General features: G+C 44.7%; 1 protein-coding gene across 1 annotated transcript; it reads left to right on the top strand.

Annotated features, from left to right (window-relative positions):
* Positions 1-1,894: 1,894 nt before the first annotated feature.
* Positions 1,895-18,586, top strand: LOC109697448 (polyunsaturated fatty acid lipoxygenase ALOX15). The gene is given in 17 exon segments (XM_074044768.1): positions 1,895-1,913; positions 1,916-2,028; positions 3,478-3,547; positions 3,550-3,678; positions 4,636-4,714; positions 4,810-4,935; positions 5,101-5,204; positions 5,415-5,575; positions 6,228-6,371; positions 7,520-7,855; positions 9,394-9,561; positions 9,666-9,835; positions 10,002-10,118; positions 17,885-17,990; positions 18,113-18,122; positions 18,125-18,279; positions 18,389-18,586. Coding segments are annotated over 17 exon segments (2,187 nt in total). The 3' UTR covers positions 18,569-18,586.
* The last annotated feature ends 320 nt before the right edge of the window (positions 18,587-18,906 follow it).

The following is an 18,906-nucleotide window of genomic DNA, read 5'->3' as shown; positions in this document are numbered from 1 at the left end:
TTTTCTTTTATTATTCATATGTGCATACAAGGCTTGGTTCATTTCTCCCCCCTGCCTAAAAAAATTTAAATTACACATTCTTATGGCCTATGAATTCCATCTCTAAGATTTTGAGCTACACATGTACATACCTAGGAGAAATGATGGACACATGATGTTTATTTCCCCAGCGGAAAAGAAGTAGCTACAAAAGGTTGCTAATAATCCTAATGTCTGCTTGTAAGGGTCTGGTAGAGTGATATTATGGTACACGAAAACAATAGTAATCTTCGCAAATAACAAGGGGGGTCTTTATGTACTGATACGAAGTGATTTCCTGATTTATGTTGTAATCTAGAGTAAACAAGGTATGGAACAGCGAGTGTATAAATTATGTCACCACGTGCAGGGAAAGGACAACATGATAGGCATATACTTTCTTGGAAATGTGCACAGAAAAGACTGGTAAGGGTGATATCTGGGGATGGAGGTTTGGGGCCGGAGACAGGGAGAAGATAGTCAATTCCTTCTAAATTCTGAATCACATGAATGTCCTTGCTAAAAGTATGAGTCACCTACATATTTCCACTGACTTCATTTGTTTTACCTTGCTTATAATACTTTATGCCATGGTAACATCAGAGTTCATTTTCTTGTTCTTAATTTTTTTGGCAGTACTGGGGATTGAACTCAGGTCCTTGTGCTTGCTAGGCAGGTGCTCTACATTGTAGCCACCTCTCTAGCCCTTTTATTCTCTTATTATTTACATTGACTGGCAGTTTTTTGCTTACTCTGTGTTCCCAGAAGAAAGGATTTATTTATAATTGATTTTTCAGTGAACACTCCTTGACACCCACAAGCCCTGGCACTGTGTTAAATCCAGGGGAAACACAATTGAGTAAATCCTGTGAGGAATGTGACCCCCCCCCCCACACCTTGGAGGAACTCATGTTAGTGGTGCATACAGACATGGAAATTATCAAAATGCAGTATTCAGTGTGCACTAATGGAAGGATTGTACATACCATACTTAGTGGTAGAGAAGAAAGCTGATTAGCTTGGTGAGGTGAGAAGGATGGCATCGCCAAGTTAGACGTCACTGAAAAACTGGAGTTTAATCAGGATTCAGAAGGATGAGTGAATTTTCTGGAGACAAGTTCTTCCAGTGAACAGCATGGTGGGTTCTGGGGAACAAATGGCTCTAGCGCCAAACGAAGCCATGGGAGATGAGGAAGGGATGCGGTGGAATGGGGGGAAAGGGGGTAGGTCTGGTTAGCAAGGGCTTTGAAGGCCAAGAAGTTTGGGCTTTTGTCCTGCAGGCAACAGGAAAGTAGATGCTTTTAGGAGCCAAAGGAATGAGCCAAATGCCTGACATAGGGCAGGCAAAGTGTGCAAAGTTGGTCGAATTAATTTGGTGGCCCAAATGTACCTTCTTCAAATGGTGCAGAAGATGGTGTCTCCTCGCACACTTCGCAACCTTATCTTGTCCTTTGACATGGATGAACCAACAACGTGTGTGTGTGTGTGTGTGTGTGTGAAATGGGGCTGGGGACTTCCCAGTCATCTCACTTGCTCCAGAGTCAGTCCCAGGAGCGCACTCTTCTCACTCGATCTGGTTTTGCTGGGCTATATGTTGATTGCTTTTTTGCTTGTTTTCTGCCCAAATCCTAATCTGGTTCCTCCTTCTGTCCTCTCCCACCATAATGGTTGTCAGTTCTGCCTCCGCCAGGGCTCCGCCTTTCTAGGGTGGGGCTGAGCCAAGATCCAGGAGCTGGGGCCCCTGAGCATTGCAAGGCAGTATTGGTACTGTGCCATCAAAACCCCCGACACCCACAAGAGGGCGGGGTCTCGGGCTCTCCATTTAGCTTGTCCACAACTCCTCACTGTCAGAGGCGTGAAAAGGTCTTTGAGCGAGATGGGTGTCTACCGCATCCGGTCTCCACCGGGGTTTCCTTGTACGCGGGCTCCAACAATCTGGTGCAGCTGTGGCTGGTCGGCCAGCATGGGGAGGCGGCGCTCGGGGCGCTGCTACGACCCTCCCGGGACAAGGTGAGCTAAGGGGAGCCGGGTGCGTTGTGCGGCGTCCCTGCTGTCCAGCCATCAAATTCCGGGGAGGAGACGTGCCCAGCAGGCGTCTGGCCCCTCATTCCCAGCTGAGAGCGCACGGTGACTGCACGGTAAAGCGCTTGAGGGCAGTTGGTGGCATACAGTAAGCGCTCACTAACTTCCTGCCGCCGTGGAATTTAGGGAATATTCCCGTGCGCCCTCATTCCACAGAGTCTCCAATCTCAGCGGTCCTTGCAGCGGCCGCCTGTCCCGATTCCTCTATTTTTAAGAGTTGCTATTTCCAATCTCCTTTACAGACGCTTGGGGGCTTTGTCACCTGGAGTGGGCAGTAAGATTAGGGAAGGAGGGAGGAGGGAAGGAACTGAGAACTCTCAATTCCTGGACCCACGTCTTTCTGCTCACATCTACCCGGTGTTCTTTCCTGTCCTGATATATTTTTTTTTCTCTTTTTTTCCTGCTGCTGCTGACTCCCAAATTCCCATCCTCTCCCCGATCCGCAGGTCCTGATGCTTGTGCCACGGACACTTGGACGCTTCGAAGGCGCATGTGGGAACCGGGGGCTCCCCTCTTGCCTCCTCCCAGGCCTCTTTTGTCTTCCCCTGGGGTCACTGGCGCCCCCTCCCTCTCCTCACTTCCATCTGACCAAGAATGGAGCGAGCTCAGTCAGTTCTGTTTCCTGAACTTCTCTGGTGTTTGTCTCCCCACCTCCCACGTCCCCTTGACCTTCTTAACTGGGTCGCTACCTCTGCTCCAGACCCTTCTGAAGCCCTGCGATTTCTCCCCAGTACATTCCTACCCTCTGAATATTGTGCCTGAATAAAACATTTGAATGGTTCCTACTCCTTCTCAACACCAAATCCAAAGCCCTTGGTTTGACTTCTGTGACTCTCAGGACCCCATCGTGTTGTCTCCCCAGACCTGACCTCTGGTTTCCAGCTCTATGTGGCTGCTCCCTTCTCTGACCACTGCTCTCTCCATGGCCTCTGCCTGGCATGCCCTTTTCTTACTCTCTCCTCTAGTCTCTGCTTGAATGAACGGAAAGTCCTTCCAGAAGCCTGCTCCAGGGATGAGGTCTCTGTTGGCCCTCAGCCTAGGTGGGCAACACAGTGGCCAATATAGTGTTTCCCAGCTCAACTCTGTGTTGGCTGGTGCCCTGGTGCAGGGTTCCTAGTGCCTGGCTGGGAGCTTGGCATAATGAATATAGCGAGGAAAAAATGAAGGAAGGAATGCTCCCTTCCATCTTCTCATTCCTTCCCTCTCAGTCAGGGTTAAGGTATTTGAGGACCCAGAGTGGGGTCATGCCCCATGTGTGCTCCTTTTCTCTTTCTGGCTTCCTTCTTGCTACTTTTTGATGTCCAAGTGCGAGCAGGACTCAGCCAGAGTATCCTTCCCAGAAGGCACCACCCATACTGAGACTTCTGTCGCCTACAGGTGGAGGAATTCACGGTGGATGTGTCAGAGTACCTTGGGCCACTGCTGTTTGTCAAACTGCAAAAATGGCACTTCAGGATGATGCCTGGTTCTGCAACTGGATCTCTGTGCAGGGCCCTGGGAATGGAGGGGCCGAGTACAGGTTCCCTTGTTACTGCTGGGTGCAGGGCAAAGGCATCCTGAGCCTTCCTGAAGGCACTGGTGAGTGGAGGCGTGTGTGTGCATGCGTGTGTGCGAGGGTGTGTGCGTGTGCACGAGTGTGTGTAGCCTAAAGAGAAGCTCAGGGGTGTTGGTATGAGGAAGCAGGTGCAGAGCATACAGTCAGGACCTTGAGGGCAGGGAGTCTTTGGGAGTTGTCAAAGAAGAGGGCTGCTGTAGTAAATTGCAGAAACACAACTGCTATCGGTGCCTTTCCTGTGGCATATCAAATCTGAAAAAACCACATCCTGTAACTTGCAGAAACATATTAGGAACTGTCCCTGTAAGTTGTCCTGTTGCCCTGGCTGTTTCTTCAGAGAGGTTGGTTAGGCTAATCCTTTCTCCTTTTTCTTTTTCTTTAGTATGAAACTATTTTTTTTTTGGATGGGCCTGCGGTTTGAACTTAGGGCTTTGAGCTTGCAAAGCAGGTGCTCTGCCACTTGAGCCACACCTCAAATTATTTTGGAGATGAGGAGTCACAAACTATTTGCCAGGGCTGGCCCCAAATTGTAATCCTCCTGATTTCAGACTCCCAAATAGCTAGGATTACAGGTGTGAGTTACTGGCACCCAGCAGTGTGAAAACTATTTTTAAGCATCAAGTTACTTCTAAGGAACTTGAAGTCAAAGAGATTGTATTTATTTATAGTAAACTCTACCATTGATTTAGGATTATAACAGCAGCCAATAAAATAGCTGCTTGGAATTTGCACTTTGATCTTTCTGAGTCCGTTCATTCCAGGAAATAAAAGGCAAATATAAGGTAACACCAACAATAATAAACAATGCACTTCCCTAGCCCTTTCCCTTCCTCCAAAAAAGAGGATTGCCAGAGCTGGCACAGGTGTCCTGGAGGCAGGGACAGGGCCAGCCAGAAGGACTGGCTGAGGAGGCACACCTGGCAAGGACAGGGAAGAGGCCATCGGCAGGAGTCCCACCATGTCATCCTCCACACTTCCAGGATGCACGGTGGTTGAGGACACTCAAGGATTGTTCAAGAAACACAGGGAAGAGGAGCTGAAGGAGAGAAAGAAGCTATACTGGTTAGTCCTCCTCCCCTGCCCCAAGGTGACCCTACATAGAACTGTTGGTCCTTTGTGGACACAAATGCCTGATTTCATTTCTCCCCCCTCTCCTGGTGGGGTAATTGGAAGGATGGCTTAATCCTGAATGTAGCTGGGTCCAATTTATCTGACCTCCCTGTAGATGAGCGATTTCTGGAGGACAAGCAAATTAACTTCGACACTTCATTGATTGTGGGGTGAGAACTGGGTAGAGGGAAGGGTAGATGGGGGATTCCTAGTCTTGTGGAAGCCATTGGACCTGTGGACTGTAGTGGTTTTGACCAGTCCAAGGGAGTTGCTGGTGGTTGTGATGTTAGATCGCAAGAATAAGTGTCAATCTCTTGTTTCATTTTTTTCCAGAGGCTGGCAAACTTTGCTGTGAAAATACCTATAAATATTATGAGTTGATGGAATGATCCTGATGACTTCAAGTGCATTTTCAAGTGTGGCCACAGCAAGCTGGCTGGTCAGTTTCCACTCCCTAATACTTCTCCAAGGACCCTTACCTCCCTCCCTAACCTCAATTCCTACCCAATGCAGGGAAATTGGAAGAACCAGGTTTGGGAGACTGAAGCTTGGGTCTCTCTGGCAGGATGGGGTCAAGTGGGGATGGTTTGTTGGGGATTGGAGGGACCAGGAACTCAGATCCAATAGCACAGTCAACTGCCATCCCCAGAGAGGGTTTGGGACTCCTGGAAGGAGGACCCATTTTTTGGGTACCAGTTTCTGAATGGCGCCAACCCCATGCTACTGAGACACTCTGCTTGCCTCCCTGCTCACCTAGTGTTCCCTCCAGGGATGGAGGAGCTGCAGGCCCAGCTGGAAAAGGAGCTCCAGGTATGGATGTTGGAACCCAAAAGTGAAATGGAGGTGGTGTTAGTGTCAACTGTAGTGTCCCCGTGGGCCCAGTTTGCTGCTGGTTAGCAAGAAATATTTCTACAGGAGAAATCCTATTCAGAAATATAGCCCCCATGATTTTCTGCCCCACGTGAACACAGCATATTGTGTGTGTGTGTGTGTGTGTGTTTATGTGTGTGTGTGGTTGTCTGTGGTGGGATGCTTGATAGAGACACAATAAAAATGAGGAAATGTGACTGGGTCTTGGTGCCATGGATTCAGGAAGGGTGTGGAATAAGAGAATAAGGGTCAGAAGAGTGGTATTGTTAATCAGGAATCAACCTGTGACCTTAATAGAAAAAATTTAAGGGATTATAGAATTGGGCAGACTAGGATTTGAATCCCAGCTCTGCTATTGTAAGCTATATATCCTTAGGCAAGATACTCCAAGCTCTCTGACCATCTGTTTCCTCTTCTGGAAACTGGGGCCAATTCAAATAGAGTGTATAAGAACCTTCTGAGCATGTAATCCACTACCTAGTATAAAGTAGGTGATGGAGACAAGTTAGTTCCTTTTCTCCCTTCTCCCTTTGGAGAATCAGGTGGGAAGATGCCTTATGCTGACATAAGCTTTTTCCTTCTTCCTCTTTAGGGAGGCACACTGTTTGAAGCTGACTTCTCCCTGCTGGATGGGATCAAGGCCAATGTCATCCTTTTTAGGCAGCAGTACCTGGCTGCCCCTCTGGTCATGCTGAAACTGCAATCTGATGGGCACCTTCTACCCATGGCCATCCAGGTGAGAGGTCCTAGGATTTCTGTTCCACAGTGGTTGACCTTCTCAGTCAGTCCCCACTCCCATCCAAGTTCATTGAGCACCTACTCTCTGCAAAGGCATCGTGCATTGGGGGAGGCATTCAAGGAGGAAATGGGCAAAGTCTTTGATTTTCAGGGATTTTGCAGCCTCACCAGAGAGATAGACTGGGCAAGTTTGTGAAAATGCTAGTGCTGAGGACAGAGACAATGTGGGAGGGACCCTTGGAGGAGCAGCAGGACTTAGACAAGCAGGAGGGAAGGAAGAACCTATTCCCAGAGAGAGATGGCTTGGGCAGAGAGGCTGGGGAGAGAAGTCAGTAGATTCTTAGACTGGGTATGAAGGAATAATGTAAGATGAGTTGAGCCAGTGTTAGGTAAGCTAAGTAGGAGCATAGGGAAGGCTGTGGTGAAAGATGCTGTAGCCACCTTAGACAGACAAATGTGTTTAGGATGCATTAAAGAAAGGAGAAACTGAATGTTGGGACTAGGGTTGTATGCTAAAGCTTGGAGGTGATGGGCTCCCATGCAGGAGTAATTGTTGGGATGGAGAAAAAGATGGATGAGTCTAGAGGGGAATTCTACTGGCCTGTGTTCAAGGAGAGAGGAAAAAGGAGAGTCGGGCAAGACATCTTCACACATTGAGCAAATAAGAAGGAAAAGATGCCCAGGTAGGGTCTGGCTTGACAGTTTTGAGTTAATGGGAAGAAATGTAAATCGTCTTACAGGCAGCTGAGAACTGGAAACTCAGTCCTTTGTGCAGAGGTCCAGTAGAAGATAAAGGCTGAGATTTTTGCACAGGAGTGTGGGATGAAGGAAGTGGGGGATTGGATCTTGCCAACATTGATGGGACTGGCAGGGGAAGCAGAGGCTGGAGAAGTTGGTAGAAGTGCAGTTCCTCAGAAGATTGAAGACATTGAGGCCTGCATGGAGCTAGCCCAAGGCCTGCTGTGAATGCATAGGAGGAGGAGGGGGAGAAATGACAGCTGGAGCCAGGAGCTGCAGTAAGATAGAGAAAGCCGGGCAAAGCTGAAAGAAGCGAGAGGTTACAGGTATAAGACAGGGGTAATTGCTGTGCCTCTAGCACTCAATCCCTTTTCCAACTCTTTCTTCCTGCTCTTGTCTCTGCTCCAGCTTGAACTGCCAAGAATCGGAGCCATCCCCCCCACCAATTTTCCTGCCCACAGACCCCCAATAGTCTGGCTCCTGGCCAAATGCTGGGTCCGCAGTGCTGACTTTCAGCTCCACGAGCTGTAGTCTCATCTTCTGAGAGGACACTTGATGGCTGAGGTCCTTGCTGTGGCCACCAAGAGGTGTCTTCCATCTGTACATCCAGTCTATAAGGTACCACCTTATTCCCTTGTCTCCTGCTACTTCTCTTCCCACAGCATGACAGTCTCCCCTCCGTGGCCTCTTAGGAGAGATGGTTTCGGGAGAACCCATCAATGGGAGACAAGAGAGCAAGAAAGTGTGAGCTAGCTTGCCCTTCACTTTCTTTTTTTAAAATAATTTTTTTGGTGGTACTGGGATTTAAACTCAGGCCTTCGCACTTGCCAGACAGGTGCTCTACCGCTTGAGCTACACCTCTAGCTCCTGCCCTGCAATTTCAATGAGTGACATTACCTCCCAAGGGGATGAAAATGATTCCTGAGGAAAGGAATAAAACGTCCTACTCTTTATATATAAAGCAGATACTCAGACAGTACATGCAAATGACTAAAGAGCCCATCTAATCAGAGAGAACTATGCAAATAACACAAGACTCTTTTCAGCAGTCTTTGAAGAGTTCCAAAATGTTAACATATGCTAGTGAGAAGGGATCAGGCCAAAAGAACAGCCTGTTTGATTACAGCCAATCAGGGCAAAGTGTTCACTCATTAAAAAAGAACCTCCACGTATCAAAACCATTCTAGATGTAAGTGATAACTTTGCAGTAGGCAGAGCCCCGATCTTTTGGGGTTTTCATCTCCAGTAAGGGCAAAAGACAGACTGTATTGCACCTATTGGTTGTGACAAGTACGATGCAGAGAACCAGAGCAAGGTAATGTGATGGTGAGTTTAGGTTACGTGATCAGAGAAGACTCATTTGAAGAAATCACCTGGAGAAAGAGACTCAGAGGAGCCATCCAGTAAGATGGTCAAGGAGCCCAGTGTTCTGTGCTGGTGGAGCAGGCAGGGCAAAGACCTTTACATTGGGATGTGCTTGGCTTATCTGAAGAACAGAAAGAAGCTGGATTTGATGGACAAAGGGGAGAGGGAGGAGATGAGGTTCTGGAGACAGGCAGAGGTTAGACTGCATTTTCAAAGGGGCATCCCACTGGGACTGTGTGCAAAACAATTCTTTTTTCTTTTGACTTCTTTCTTTCTTTTTTTTTTATGTAGGCCAGGCCGGCCTCAAACTTGAGAGCTTCCTGTTTCAGCTTCCTGAGTGCCGGTATTATGAGCGTATATCAAAATGACCGGCTCAAAAAGTATTATTTTTCTGTTTAAAGCATAGATATGATACAGTACATAAATAGGTATACAGTATGTATGTTGCATTACCATTTCATGGGAGGGGATGAGAACAGAAAAAATTTTCTCAAAAGGCTACTTAGTCAGGTGTTAATGGCAGAGGAACATTGGTGTAGACTTATGAGAAGAATATGGAAAGAGCCGGGCACCAGTGACTCACGCCTGTACTCCCAGCTACTTGGGAGGTAGAGATCAGGAGGATTGTGGTTTGAAGCAGCCCTGGGCAGAGTAGTTCACAAGACCCTATCTTGAAAAAACTCATCACAAAATGGGCTGGTGGGGTGGCTCAAGTGGTAGAATGCCTGCCTAGCAAGTGTGGAGCCCTGAGTTCAAGTCCCAGTACTGCCAAAAATATGAAAAGGAGAATTTTTTTTTCAAGTATCGTAAAGCATGAAGTTAGCAATCTGTGTCAAGAATTTAGCAATGCAAACCAGCAGCAAACTTGGTGTTGAGGCCCCTGAGCCTCAAGACTGTGCTTTTCTTGGAAACTTGAGTGTTTCCTCCTTTCAGCCCTCTTTTCGGCAGGGACCTGCCATAGATCTCTTCTGACTTCACCCTCCTCTGTTCTTCTCCCGGTAACTTGTAGTTCCTCACCTGCGACCATGGAAATTAATGTCTGGGCCAGGAATGGGTTGATCTCTGACTGTGGTGTTTTCGACCAGGTATGGGGACAGAAAGGGGAGATGTCGAATTTCTTTTCTTCTCCCTTCTGGCTCTGGATTTAGGGCAACTGATTTGCTTAACTCTGTCCATCATTGTTCCTTAGGTGGTGAGCACAGGTCAGGGAGGCCATGTGGAGCTGATCAAGCGAGCTGGAGCCTTTCTCACCTATAGCTCTTTCTGTCCCCCTGATGACTTGGCTGAGCGGGTACTCCTGGGTGTCAAATCTTCCTTCTATGCTCAAGATGCTCTATGACTGCGGGAAATCATCCATAGGTGAGGGAAACAGGAACACAGGGCAGGTGTGGGTGGGGAAAAGGGTGGAAAGAGGGCTAGGAGAATAGGAGGTCTGTGTCTTGGTTGGGGGCTGGACACCCTGCCCTGGCCATGTGAGTAAGGAGCAAAGGGCTTCAGCTAACTTGGCCTGACCATTGCCTGGCAGGTATGTGGAGGGAATTCTGAATCTCTACTATAAGGCGGATGCTGCTGTGAGAGATGACCATGAACTGCAGAACTGGTGTCAAGAGATCACTGAGACAGGGTTGCGAGGTGCCCAGGACTGAGGTAATAAGAGTTCCTGCCGTGATAATTAAGACAGAAGTTATAAAGAGTCCTCCCTCAAATCCTCTCTACTTCTATGGAATTTTCCAGAGGCATTTCCAGACCCTAAGAGAACTTCCAAAGCCCTTCTTAGCCAAAGTTGGAGCATTGCTCATAAATGTTTAATACCAAGGGCTGGTGAAGTGGTTCAAGGTGTAGGCTGTAATTCCAAGATGGCGGCTAGAGGTAGGAAGCAGAAAGCGACCCTCCTATAGTGAAATCTTGGAGAGACGCTGGAGACACACTTTGCAGGCATAATCACCGAGAAAAGGCATAACTTTGACCTCTCCACATCTCCAGTCGATGCAGAGAATCTCCACTTCACATTAAACAGAGAAACGAGGAGGGCCCCCGGGGCCGCCAGTGGCCGGCGCCCATACGGCTTGGGAAGACGCGGACCAGGTGAGCTTCACGGTACCGCGGTAGCCCCACAGACAAGCCTGGGCCAGAGCAGCATAGACCCCTGGACAGACTGACCTCCACCCGGGAAAAAAAAAAAGAGAAACTGAGTAATAAGCAATAAGAACAGTTAAGACACGCTGGAAAGAGGGTGGGGCGCCCTGAGCACTGAAGATTGGGGGAAGGGAATCCTTCCCGGGACTGTAAATAAACAAGCCAGGCGGGCCGGAGAGCCTCTGGCGGGAGCGGGGCACGCGCCCAGCACCAGGAGCAGGGAAGCTTGTGAGAGGAGGGAAGACCCACTTCCCACGTGAACTGTAAACAAACATGGCGGCCGGCAGGAGCAGCAGCACCGCCCAGTAAGCAGGAGCAGGAAAGCTTGTGAAAGTGGCAGTGGGAGGAAAACTTCAGAGGAGAGGGGGGAAGACCCACCTCCCACATGAACTGTAAATAAACACGCAGGCCTGACAACGTGGGGGCAGTGTCACCTTTCCCAGTGCTTGGAAAGGGGAAAGCCTGTAGCAGAGGCTCCTGCACAGGAAAACTCTGAGCAAATAATGCCTGTGGGACCAGGTGAGTGCTAGCTCACCCCAGAGATCTGCATAAATAACGCCCCGCCAGCTACAGGCTGAGAGCAGCAGGCAGGCAAGCCACAGTTGCAGATACCACTCTCAGAACTGTCTCCAGACGCTTTTTCTTCTTTTTCTCCCTACTTTTGATGAGAGAACAACCGAATTACACCTGCAAGCCGAAAAGCTTACTGAAACTGTATTGCATTTGAACTGGGGACACTTGGTGGGGCTGTGTGTGTGTGTGTGTGTGTGTAGTTTTGTTCTACTTTATGCATCCCCTTTGATGAGACAACTACAGAACAACATCTGAGGCACCAACTCCAGGACTGGAGATTGAGACGGACACCCAAATTATTAAGACTGAAACTGCATTACATATAAACTTGGAAGTTTTTTTTTTTTTTAATTTTCTATTTTCCATTTTATTTTAATTCATTTTTATATATAGATATTACTTTCATTTACTTATTTTTTATTTTTTTATCTTTGATTTTCAATCCTCTCTCTGTCTCTCTAATGTCTGTTCAGCTTACTGTCGATTAGTACACTAACGTTCCCTGTTTATACCTTTGAAACTCTCTTGTCTGATACCTTGTTCTGCTTTCTCCCTCTTGTCTGTATATTTGTTTTCCCCTTTTCTTTAACTTCTTGCTTTCCATCTCAGCTCACTCTTCCATTCTAAATATTACCATTGTTATTATTACAAGCTAGAAAATACTTAATTACACACAGTACAGGGACAGTAACAACACCAAGGACAATGACGGGAAGACAGAAAAAACAGGGAAACCAGTTTCCCCACAGCAAAAAATTAGTACAGGAACCAGAGGGGAATGAAGAGAACAGAAACTCAGATCCAGACTCCAACAAAATGAAGATAAACTATGCCAAAGGACCCAATGAAGCCCATAAGAATAATTTAAAAGAAGACATACTACAAGTACTCAATGAGAATTTTATAGAGATGATACTGGATAGGGTCAACCAAAATGTACAGGAGACACTCAAGAAATTCCAAGACAATAAAAATAGAGAATTTGAAAAAGCAAAAGAAGAAATAAAGGAAACCATAGAAGCACTGAATAAACACCAAAGTGAAAGAGAGAACACAATGAATAAATGGATAAATGAACTCAGGACAAAAATAGACAACAATAAAGAAGAAAACTGCCAGGATATGGAAAACCTCAGAAAAAAGAATGAAACAGAACTGCAAAACAAAACGGAAGGCCAATCCAGCAGAATAGAACAAACAGAAGACAGAATCTCAGAACTTGAAGATGAAATGGTAATTAAAGGAAAAACCGAAGAACTATTAATTAAACAACTCAAGACCTGTGAAAAGAAAATGCAAGAACTCACTGACTCCATCAAAAGACCAAACTTGAGAATCATGGGCATCGAAGGAGGAGAAGAGGTGCAAGTGAAGGGAATGCGTAATATATTCAACAAAACAATAACGGAAAATTTCTCAAATCTAGAGAAAGATATTCCCATACAAGTGCAAGAGGCCTCCAGGACACCAAACAGACCAGATCAAAATAGAACTACTACACGACATATCATCATTAAAACAACAAGTTCAGAAACTAAGGAAAGAATATTGAAGGCTGTAAGAGAGAAAAAACAAGTAACATACATAGGTAAACCCATCAAAATCACAGCAGACTTCTCAACAGAAACATTAAAAGCAAGAAGAGCGTGGGGTGAGATCTTCCGGGCACTGAATGAAAATAACTTCAACCCCAGGATACTCTACCCAGCAAAGCTATCATTCAAAATAGATGGAGCAATAAAAGTCTTCCATGATAAGCAGAAACTAAAACAATATGTGACCACAAAGCCACCATTACAAAAGATTCTGCAAGGGATCCTGCACACAGAAAGTGACACCCAACTTAACCATGAAAAGGCAGGCAGCAACCAAACCACAGGATAAAAAAAAGCAAGACAGTAGAGAGTAACATCAAGTTAGGTACACACAATCAAACCTTCAAACAACTAAGGCAACTAAATGGCAGGAATCACCACATACCTATCAGTACTAACGCTTAATGTTAATGGACTCAATTCACCCATCAAAAGACACCGTTTGACAAAATGGATTAAAAAAGAAGATCCAACAATTTGTTGCTTACAGGAGACTCATCTCACCGACAGAAATAAGCATATGCTTAGGATGAAAGGCTGGAAGAAGATTTACCAAGCCAATGGCCCCCGAAAACAAGCAGGAGTAGCAATACTTATCTCTGACAAAGTAGACTTCAAACCTACATTGATCAAACGAGATAAAGAAGGACATTCCATACTAATAAAAGGGGAAATAGACCAAAAGGAAATAATAATCATCAATCTGTACACACCCAATGTCAACGCACCCAATTTCATCAAACATACCCTGAAAAACCTAAAAGCATATATAAACGCCAACACAGTGGTTGTGGGAGAGTTTAACACTCCATTATCATCAATAGATAGGTCATCCAAACAAAAACTCAATAAAGAAATCCAAGATCTAAAATATGCAATAGATCAAGTGGACCTAGTAGATGTCTACAGAACATTTCATCCAACCTCTACACAATATACATTCTTCTCAGCAGCCCATGGAACCTTCTCCAAAATAGATTATATCCTAGGGCACAAAGCAAGCCTCAGCAAAGATAAGAAAATAGAAATAATACCGTGCATACTATCTGACCACAATGCAGTAAAAGTAGAACTCAACAACAAAGTAAAGACAAAAAACATGCAAATAGCTGGAAACTAAATAACTCAGTACTTAATGAAGAATGGATCATTGATGCAATAAAAGAGGAAATTAAAAAGTTCCTGGAAGTCAATGAAAATGAAAACACAACCTACTGGAACCTATGGGACACAGCTAAGGCAGTCTTGAGAGGAAAGTTTATAGCCATGAGTGCATATATTAAAAAGATTGAAAGATCCCAAATCAATGACCTAATGATACATCTCAAACTCCTAGAAAAACAAGAACAAGCAAATCCCAAAACAAATAGAAGGAGAGAAATAATAAAAATAAGAGCTGAAATCAATGAAATAGAAACCAAAAAAAAACCATACAAAGAATTAATGAAACAAAAAGTTGGTTCTTTGAAAAAATAAACAAGATCGATAGACCCCTGGCAAACCTGACTAAAATGAGGAGAGAAAAACCCAAATTAGTAGAATTAGGAATGCAAAAGGGGAGATAACAACAAACACCATGGAAATCCAGGAAATCATCAGAGACTACTTCGAGAAACTATATTCAAATAAATTTGAAAATCTAAAAGAAATGGACAGATTTCTAGATACATATGATCATCCAAAACTGAACCAAGAGGAAATTAATCACCTGAATAGACCTATAACACAAAATGAAATTGAAGCAGCAATCAAGAGTCTCCCCAAAAAGAAAAGTCCAGGACCTGATGGATTCTCTGCTGAATTCTATCAGACCTTTAAAGAAGAACTGATACCAACCCTCCTTAAACTGTTCCACGAAATAGAAAGGGAAGGAAAACTGCCAAACACATTTTATGAAGCCAGTATTACACTTATCCCAAAACCAGGCAAAGACACCTCCAAAAAGGAGAACTATAGGCCAATCTCCTTAATGAACATTGATGCAAAAATCCTCAACAAAATAATGGCAAACCGAATTCAGCAACACATCAAAAAGATTATTCACCACGACCAGGTAGGCTTCATCCCAGGGATGCAGGGGTGGTTCAACATACGAAAATCAATAAACGTAATAAACCAAATTAACAGAAGCAAAGACAAAAACCACTTGATCATCTCAATAGATGCAGAAAAAGCCTTTGATAAGATCCAACATCATTTCATGATAAAAGCTCTAAGAAAGTTAGGAATAGAAGGAAAGTTCCTCAACATTATAAAAGCTATATATGACAAACCTACAGCCAGCATTATACTTAATGGGGAAAAATTAAAACCATTCCCTCTAAAATCAGGAACCAGACAAGGATGCCCACTATCTCCACTCCTATTCAACATAGTACTGGAATTCCTAGCCAGAGCAATTAGGCAAGAAGAAGGAATAAAAGGAATACAAACAGTCAAAATATCCCTATTTGCAGACGACATAATCCTATACCTTAAAGACCCAAAAAACTCTACTCAGTAGCTTCTAGACATCATCAATAGCTATAGCAAGGTAGCAGGATATAAAATCAACATAGAAAAATCATTATCATTTCTATACACTAACAATGAGCAAACGGAAAAAGAATGTATGAAAACAATTCCATTTACAATAGCCTCAAACAAAATCAAATACCTAGGTGTAAACCTAACAAAAGATGTGAAAGACCTCTACAAGGAAAACTATACACTTCTGAAGAAAGAGATTGAGGAAGACTATAGAAAGTGGAGAGATCTCCCATGCTCATGGATTGGTAGAATCAACATAGTAAAAATGTCGATACTCCCCAAAGTAATCTACATGTTTAATGCAATTCCCATCAAAATTCCAATGACATTCATTAAAGAGATTGAAAAATCTACTGTGAAATTTATATGGAAACACAAGAGGCCACGAATAGCCAAGGCAATACTCAGTCAAAAGAACAATGCAGGAGGTATCACAATACCTCACTTCAAACTATATTACAAAGCAATAACAATAAAAACAGCATGGTACTGGCACAAAAACAGACATGAAGACCAGTGGAACAGAATAGAGGATCCAGATATGAAGCCACACAACTATAAGCAACTTATCTTTGACAAAGGAGCTAAAAATATACTATGGAGAAATAGCAGCTTCTTCAACAAAAACTGCTGGGAAAACTGGTTAGCAGTCTGCAAAAAACTGAAACTAGATCCATGTATATCACCCTATACCAAGATTAACTCAAAATGGATCAAGGATCTTAACATCAGACCCTAAACTCTTAAGTTGATACAAGAAAGAGTAGGAAATACTCTGGAGTTAGTAGGTATAGGTAAGAACTTTCTCAATGAAACCCCAGCAGCACAGCAACTAAGAGATAGCATAGATAAATGGGACCTCATAAAACTAAAAAGCTTCTGTTCATCAAAAGAAATGGTCTCTAAACTGAAGAGAACACCCACAGAGTGGGAGAAAATATTTGCCAATTATACATCAGACAAAGGACTGATAACCAGAATATACAGGGAACTTAAAAAACTAAATTCTCCCAAAACTAATGAACCAATAAAGAAATGGGCACGTGAACTAAACAGAACTTTCTCAAAAGAAGAAATTCAAATGGCCAGAAAACACATGAAAAAATGCTCACCATCTCTAGCAATAAAGGAAATGCAAATTAAAACCACGCTAAGATTCCACCTCACCCCTGTTAGAATAGCCATCATCAGCAACACCACCACCAACAGGTGTTGGCGAGGATGTGGGGAAAAAGGAACCCTCTTACACTGTTGGTGGGAATGTAGACTAGTACAACCACTCTGGAAAAAAATTTGGAGGCTACTTAAAAAGCTGGACATCGATCTACCATTTGATCCAGCAATACCACTCTTGGGGATATACCCAAAAGACTGTTACTCCAGAGGCACCTGCACATCCATGTTTATTGCGGCACTATTCACAATAGCTGAGTTATGGAAACAGCCAAGATGCCCCAGCACTGACGAATGGATTAAGAAAATGTGGTATCTATACACAATGGAATTTTATGCAGCCATGAAGAAGAACGAAATGTTATCATTCGCTGGTAAATGGATGGAATTGGAGAACATCATTCTGAGTGAGGTTAGCCTGGCCCAAAAGACCAAAAATCGTATGTTCTCCCTCATATGTGGACATTAGATCAAGGGCAAACACAACAAGGGGATTGGACTATGAGCACATGATAAAAGCGAGAGCACACAAGGGAGGGGAGGATAGGTAAGACACCTAAAAAACTAGCTAGCATCTGTTGCCCTTTACGCAGAGAAACTAAAGCAGATACCTTAAAGCAACTGAGGCCAATAGGAAAAGGGGAACAGGTACTAGAGAAAAGGTGAGATCAAAAAGAATTAACTTAGAAGGTAACACCCACGCACAGGAAATCAACGTGAGTCAATGCCCTGTATAGCTATCCTTATCTCAACCAGCAAAAACCCTTGTTCCTTCCTATTATTGCTTATACTCTCTCTACAACAAAATTAGAAATAAGAGCAAAATAGTTTCTGCTGGGTATTGGGGTGGGGGAGCGGGAGGGGGCGGAGTGGGTGGTAAGGGAGGGGGTGGGGGCAGGGGGGAGAAATGAATCAAGCCTTGTATGCACATATGAATAATAAAAGAAAAATGAAAAAAAAAGAATATTATGAATATTATAATATTACTTCTTCATTTCAGTGAAAAATGAAAATAATTTTATTTTTTATAATTATATAAAGTCTCATTTAAAAAATACACACAGTTGTATAAGGAAGAAATTAAAACCAAGTGAAAGCCAAAAAAAAAAGATGTTTAATACCTGGCCATTTCCATGGTGTGAATATCCCCACTGTGGCTACCAATGGAATGTCAACCAGCTTGTTAAACATCTCCCCTTGGCTTTTGTGAGCCAGCAGCACCCCCCACTGATTGGGACCCTTCCAGCAGGGTCTTCCTTTCCTCCACCCCCACTCACATGTGGGTTTCCACAAGTTCCTGAGAGTGCCTGGCACCCTTTCTCACACCTCTGTTCTCCTCTCTGTGCCTCCTCTCTCTCTTTGCTACACTGCTGGCTTCACAGTTCTAACTGTTCCCACCTCTTATGGGGTTTCCCACCTCTCTGCAGTCTCGGTTCCAGGCTTGCCAGTTTGTCACCATGTGCATTTTTACCTGCACTGGGCAGCACTCTTCCATCCATCTGGGCCAGGTATTTAACAGGGGGAGGCAACTGGAAATTTGAGGCCTGGAGTGGGGGAGGGGGCTGTGAGCAGGTGGGGTAAAGGGTTTTCATGATTAATAGACCTTGACTCTAGATTCCTGCCTTTCTAGCTGGATTGGTTCTTTGGGTCTCTAATGCACCCTGCACCATGCGACTGCCCCCTCTGACCACCAAAGATGCAACTATGGAGACATTAATGGCTACTCTGCCCAGCCCTAATCAGGCTCATCTCCAGATGTCCATCTCCTGGCACCTTGGCAGACGCCAATGTGTTATGGTGAGAGCTAGGTGCCTGGGGTCCCGAGGAAGGAGGCAAAGAGGGAGGTGTGGTGCCCCAAACTGACTGGGATCATAGACCTTAAGCTGCCTTTTCCTTTCCATGCCAGGTGCCCCTGGGCCAGCACACAGAGAAGTATTTTTCAAGCCCTGAGTCCACCGCTGTGCTGACGAAATTCAGGGAAGAGCTGGCTGAACTGGATAAGGAAATTGAGGTACGAAATGAAAGCCTGGACATACCCTATGATTACCTGAGACCCAGCCTGGTGGAAAACAACGTGGCCATATGAGTGTCCCCAGCTTTTGGTTGTTTCAGCCCCCTCCACCCAATAACAATGTGACCCCTTAGTGGTTGCAGTCCTGCTCTCCCAAGCCCTGCCCACTTATCTATGTTCCACTCTCCCCAAAGAGTGACCTTTTCAGAGTATGTACCCCTAGTGACATATGTTATTTTAGCTGCATTGCCTCAAGGCCATTTCTTCCTCACTTCCTCCATCCTTTCTTCTCTTCTTCCATCCGTCTCTCCCCCATCATTCTGATGTCCTATCCAGCAACTAATAGCCACATTTAATCAACTCTTTCGAGATTACAACAGGGCGATAATATATACTGCTTCATACCTTTTCTG

The sequence above is a fragment of the Castor canadensis genome, chromosome 11, assembly GCF_047511655.1.
Source record: "Castor canadensis chromosome 11, mCasCan1.hap1v2, whole genome shotgun sequence".
Classification (NCBI taxonomy): Eukaryota; Metazoa; Chordata; class Mammalia; order Rodentia; family Castoridae; genus Castor; species Castor canadensis.
Note: the sequence above shows the minus strand (reverse complement) of the source record. Positions and strands in the feature narration are given on the sequence as shown.